Source organism: Trichoplax adhaerens, genomic scaffold (assembly GCF_000150275.1).
Source record: "Trichoplax adhaerens TRIADscaffold_9 genomic scaffold, whole genome shotgun sequence".
Lineage (NCBI taxonomy): Eukaryota > Metazoa > Placozoa > Uniplacotomia > Trichoplacea > Trichoplacidae > Trichoplax > Trichoplax adhaerens.
Genome location: NW_002060951.1, coordinates 1,909,601 through 1,916,367, shown reverse-complemented (window position 1 = coordinate 1,916,367; position 6,767 = coordinate 1,909,601). Strand labels below are relative to the sequence as shown.

Below are 6,767 nucleotides of genomic sequence, written 5' to 3'. Positions count from 1 at the left end.
TTTAATTTGGAGTACTTTAGAATGATAAATGGATAGTCTAGTATCACCAACTGCTCTGCGCAACATATAAAATGTGACGTAGTTCAGCAATTTAGTGCAGCTGAAGTTAGAGAAGATAAAAAAGTCCAGGATAGTCGTGAGTTATCTCATTAATTGATAGTTTGATTGGTTTGGGCATTTAGTTCTGCTCGTATTTTGTAATTCATTTAAAAAGTTTTGCCAAGATTTTTGTTTAAGTTATAATAAACTGGTGCTTTTCCTCTAATTTATTTTGCTTGGACTGTAATTGTTGGTAGTTTAATTAAATTAAGTAAAATTCTATTTTTTTTACCACCAATACTACTATGAAAGTGACTATTTTAAATGCTATTTTACTTTTAATAAAGTCTAGCCAGAATAGGATGCCAATATCGGTCAAACTTACTGGATTAGATTGGGTTTCAATTATTAAAATATTAATAAATGATGTAATCATATTTGGTTTAAGGCGGCGGATGTGAAATTCGTTACAGTAACTAGTAAATTAGCTATTCAAAAGAACAGGTTAATAATCTGCACTAAGCAATACTATAGTGTATTTGGATTGTACTGTAACTGTAATCTACTCTTAAATATAGACATTTTGTATTGCTATTAAATACAGACATATTTACAGTCTGTTCGCTCTACATTCAAATATGGCTTACTACATTTAGTTATTACAGTCCTCACTATTTTCTACAATCATCTGCTATTCTATAGCCTGTTATGGTATATGTTGTATCTAATCCTATAATCATGTTCTTTGCATGTATTCACATACCATAGCTATAAATACCGCCGTTTTCTACCTTAGATTTCTTAAGTTGCATTATTAGTCACAGTTAGTATTCACACTTTACTCATAGCAGTTACCACGCTGATCTACCGTAATTATCACATTGTACCTAACTACTATCTACAGTAAAGTATCTTCTTTTCTTAAGCTCCTTGTGCAATTCTCTGCATGGCAACTAAAACCACATTATTTGACTCTTCGAACCCTCCATCACAAATACATTGGAAGAAAATTCACAGCTAGATTATCTTAATATATAAGCTTCCTAGATAGGTACAATGATGAAGTGAAATATCTAAAAGTAACGACGATACAATGGTTAAATGTTATTGTGTTCGTCATAATATAACCGATCTCAGTGATGTTGTTTTTTGAAAAATAGATAATTTGCGAAACAATATATTCATAAATTAGATTAAGAATGAAATTGAAACAATCAATTCTTAAATTGAAAGCGTTCTGATATTCAAAATTGATAATTATGTAGAAATAGGTATAATGATCTACTCGTATATATTTCTCTTTTCATTATATATGTTTGTGCTAAACGATTGTCGAAAATGTCGACTGTAGGGTAGTAATAGAATTGTTTGCTACAACCACTAACGTAATTCAAAAATCGTTTCCAGTTATACACATAAGTATAAAAAGTGTCGTACAGTCATTAATTTAAGTTTGTATGTGAATATCTAAAGCCTAAGTATGTACGACTGTGAAGTGTAGTTTAAATTTTTTTAAAACATCCAGACGTGTCATAATTGCCAAAATTACAACATTAGACGATTTGTAAATATTTTTATTGATAAAAATGTCAACATGCTTAGGTAATCGTATCCAAAATTGATGGCTATTTGATCCCTATTTTCATTGTCAACACGTTGTCTTAAATTTTATAATAATACTAGCTTCGTAATGCCCGTTATAAAACGAATAAAGTCATTAAAGTTTGCAGCTCGTTTAGATCTATCAGAGAATTAACTCATTTGTTCTCATCCAGCAATAGCAGTATGACCGTTATAGAATATTTAGTACTTTGCCAATGGACATAATTCTAATCATTTCACAACGTATAAAGAATGGTATCATGTGAATCTGTCATTTACTGCACTCTCTATTGTAAATTATTAATCATTTCTTGGCACTTATACTGTAGTAACTACGCTCGCTTTTTTTACGATTTGGAAATAAGATCTAATTTATGACCTAATAAAGTGCTGACTGTAATACCCATAGTTTCCAGAATTGAATAAAATATTAAACTACTTCGCTATACTAAAATGAAGAAGTTGAAATTAATAGAAGTGGTTATTACATTTAGATTTTATCAAAAAATGAAGAGAGTAAAATTACTATGTATTCAAATATTGGGAAATGATCTTAATCGGCTTTTGATATTACTAGAATTGAAAGACTTTTTTTACGCTTAAAGTAACGTAAATGTATTAATACGATAAAAACTATCGGATTAAGAAAACCGTTTACGGGAAATAGCAATGTTATCCAGGTTCCGTAAGGACCAAACATAACTTTTCCAATTTTCGTTACTCCAAGAGCGTAAAGAAGCGATATCGCTGTTGTAGGTAGCCAACAAAAAATATTAGTAACAACAATTATACTTGTGATTACAAGGCTTGTTTCAGCTCCTATTTTTCGTATATAAGATCTAGTTCTATTATTAACTTGAGATTTAATTCTCACTGGAGATTTTCGAACATGATATAATGAAATAAACAGTAACACAGAAACAACAATGTAAATAAGCAAACTATTAACAGATAGAAATGCGGCAAATGCAATAACGAGATCGTTGTCTAGATTGTCGATAATACATAGTCGACTGTACCAGCTATTGGTCCGCTTGTGCGAAGTTAATTTGGCTAAGATGACAGCCAATAACCCACAACCACAGCCATAAAGCCAAATAAGACGACATATCCAAATTGTACGACGTAGAGTAAATTTCCAGTTCATTTTTAATGGATATACGATCAAAACAAATCGATCGATTGCAATCATTAATGTCATCCAAACTGAAATTGTGGATCCACTTATGGTTAGAAATCGTAAGAATTGACATAGAAAACTATGATTCCAAATTTTCAACTGTTCTCCTACAATACTACGATTTACATAAATTGTCTTTGATTCGTTAGCATAAATCAAGTAAGACTTCGTTTCGCTATCGGCGCATGCATCAGCTATTGCTAATATAACTAAGTAAAGTGACGACATCATATCAGCCATACTTAAATTAACGAAAAATAGTATAGCCACTTTACCCATTTTTATCCGTTTCTTGTTTTGATAATCTCGAGAGGGGCTTGTAATATTTAAATTCAGACGAGATGCTTCACTGATTTGCATTGCTGCTGTTACCTCTTTGATTCTATACCGATAATTGCTTATGCAGGTGGTCATTACGTATAAATTGGCGACGATACCACCTAATCCGCAAGTCCAAGCAGATGCTAGCGCTACTATGCTATTATTAAACAGGCTAGTCATGTTGAATGATAATTTTGATAAAGTCTAATGAGATTTTGATATCATTTTCGATAGCGATAACGAAATTAATTTGAGTTGTAGATAGAAGTATTGGTATTTAATATAATAATAATTTATAGATGTTGAATAATTAAAGATCCATTGCAGTCACCTCGACCAAGATATATATAGGCGGTAAAGTAGGGAGAGGATACCCAGAACTAATATTATAAAATTGGTTATAAAGTGACGATTCTTAAATGAGGTTGTTTTGAATTTTTAGATGGAATAGGAACGCTGTAGGAATATAAAACAAGACTGAAATTGATACATTAATTTCTATAGTTGCGATCGAGTATTGTCTAATTCGAAACATAGTGTTTATGATTCTATACTGCATGAGAAAAAATGGATGTTGACAGGATCCATAAAATAATTAACAGAAATATCTCAAAGTTTAATATTTAGAATAATAATTGTTATATTTATTAATATACAATGGTCTTTTCTAATAAATATACTGCTTTGCATGGAAGACGACTGTACAGCATTTTGTAAAGGTCATTATAATAGTAAATGATTTTAATGGACACATTTCCTTCTCAAGATCGTTAACGTATTTTAAAATTCTAGCTTTGATTTAAGTAGTAGAATATAAATGTCCTTCTTTAATCGCATTTTGAATTGTAATGGAAGGAAGCTTAACTCATATTATAATACCATAATCATTCATAGCTTAAAAAACGAATGATAGACGTCGATGTCTACATTTTATAAAACAAGTGTTTAATTGGCTATCATTCCCATTAATAATGACTAATTAAGATCGTTACGTATGCTTCTGATAAAATGTTTAACCACGTATTACAAGCTCAAGCAACGATATATAGTATCAGCCTAAACAAGAAATTTTGACTAGAACTATTTAATAAACAAGATTGCAATGTAAACAATCCGTATGCCCTGTAAAAGATATATATTCATATTCAGAAATAATATGTGACTGGTACATTTATTTGAGTTATTATTTTGTGTATTTACATGATAATATCGAGTTAGATAGGAGAAAAGCCATTGATATTTTTTATTATTTTTAATCCGAAGCCTTTATTATTAAAGTTAATTTCTCACGAATCTAGTATACTTAATGCATTATGTATGCGTGTATTAATTGACTGATTATTGTTCCGATAACGTGTATCAAAAATTTCTGGTTCAATAAGGGAGATTTTTGGCTTCTAAGCGTTGTCCTATAATTAGTTAAAGCTATTAAGAATTTCTTACGTTTGTTAGGTGAAATGAAGTAAAATAAAAATTTGAGTCTTTTACTGTTACAACTTTGATTTCTAACATGAAATACGATTAAGATCTTATCGAGCCTAGATGATTATATTGAATAATTATAATCAATTGCTTTAAGAATATCTTATAGCCATTATCGTGTTCGTGCTCATTTACTGTAATAGTGATGGTCTAAAAATGGCTGCGACTCTTGGAAACTCAAGGAAAATCAATTTTAATCATTTTCAGTAAAGTTTTAAGCTCTTAAATTTAATTCAAGTCATCCTCAGTCATGATATAAATTTAATTTTATAGCATTAAAATCACCTCATAGAATTCTGATTTTATAAATAATAATTATAAAAATGTAGTTGATTATCTAAGGTAAAAGTGATTTTGACCACAATTTTTTATTAATATTATCTTCATTAAGGTATAATATTCTATTTTAGAGCTTATATTTTAATATCTGATCAAGTGAAAATAAACTATCTGTGATAAAGCAAAGTTACTTAAATTTTGTAACAAATAGATAAAATGTTTTGCCATCTACATCTATTCCAAATTTGAATTTAATAGAATGAAAACCCATTGTTAAAATTTTATTACGGTAATTAAGGTTAATGTTCGTCAATTATTGCTGACATGGATTGGCTTACGTATTAAGTTGTGTGTACATTCCACGTTCTGATAGTACATGAAGGCAAAAAATTAAATTCATACTCGCATGATCATATCGTATTACGCATACATTGGATTTTTATAATTATCGAAACTCAAAATCTGTCATCAGATATTTAACTTAGCAACATTACCAGTTGTACCTATTGTATTCCTAGCTCGTAATACTTCACGAATCATGTAAAAATCTAATTACTGTATCAGTGTCTGCATTATCATGTTATTTTTTATTTGGGTAATATGTACTTATAAGTTTGCATCTCTGGAATAGTGCACACGTATTCCATAGTAGAATACTTTAAACGGCATCACTGTTATTGCCATTATATTGCAGATAATGATAATCAAATCAGTTGGAATATTCGGAATGACCTACTTTAAGTTACATGTAGCAAGATTTAAACTCCAATTGGTAGGAATTTAGAACGAATATGGAGAAATCATTTTCGTTCAAGTTACTAAGATCACGAAATCTCTGATTAATTATCAATTATCAAGGTTTCTATTTGTATTATTTAAGTATAGCATTCTTACCATACCTTCAACGAATACGTTAGTTTACTTCTTCTACGTGGAGCTATTTGTAATTATAACCTCTATAATCTATTGGTGGAAGTATTGCTACAATGTTGAATGTCAAGAACACTAAGTTAAAAAGATTGATTTGTATACCAATAGTTGTTGATTTTATATAAACAAAATTATATAATACGTACATAATTTTCGTCTACGATGAGTTTAAATTACCAGCACCTCATATTGCTAATACGCATTCACTAGTCATTACAATCGAAAGTGATCTTCATCTCAATGAAATAGCGAAAATTTATTTAATAGTGCCATACTATTAAAAAAGAGGTTGCGAAATTATTTTGCTAATGCAGATGTATATACGAAAATCTTGGCACAATCACATAAACCGATACGTCTGCTATGAGCTAATTGATACTAATCATAAACATAAAATTCATATTATTTATTTGAATAATATGTCTATTAAAGTTTCAAAAGTTACTGCTGTGCGTTATCATTCTTACGCTTCTGATAAGATAAGAATTCTTGTAAACACAGTTTTCTACAATAATGGAACTTTTTTAGTAAAAATGGCCGTATTTGAATAATGGATTAGATCAATTAATCATACTAATTGATACGAAAGATTATAATAAGGCTAATTAATCAACCTTCCAAGTTATATATGATTACAGCATAAAGTTGCAATTACTGTGAATATCTTATACAATAACAATTCCTTTACCGTCCACGCTATACAGCGCAATGAATTTGCGGGATGAAATGAATTTCTTAGATTATATTTAAAATTTTATACAACATATTGATCCAGTCTTATAAGTGTTATTTACAGAGAGTTTTAACGTCCATTGCATTAGTTCTTTACAGTAGTGCATGAGTAACACATAAAATTGTTTTCATAATTTTGATACAAATGGAATTGAATGAATGGATTGCAATGATCTCATTGATTGTAAATATTTCACAATGG

General features: G+C 29.5%; 1 protein-coding gene across 1 annotated transcript; it reads right to left on the bottom strand.

Annotated features, from left to right (window-relative positions):
- Positions 1–2,194: 2,194 nt before the first annotated feature.
- Positions 2,195–3,322, bottom strand: TRIADDRAFT_59000 (uncharacterized protein; the record flags this gene model as incomplete). Its single annotated transcript, XM_002114923.1, has 1 exon — positions 2,195–3,322. The coding sequence occupies one exon, from the start codon at positions 3,320–3,322 to the stop codon at positions 2,195–2,197; it is 1,128 nt and encodes a 375-aa protein (XP_002114959.1).
- Positions 3,323–6,767: the final 3,445 nt, after the last annotated feature.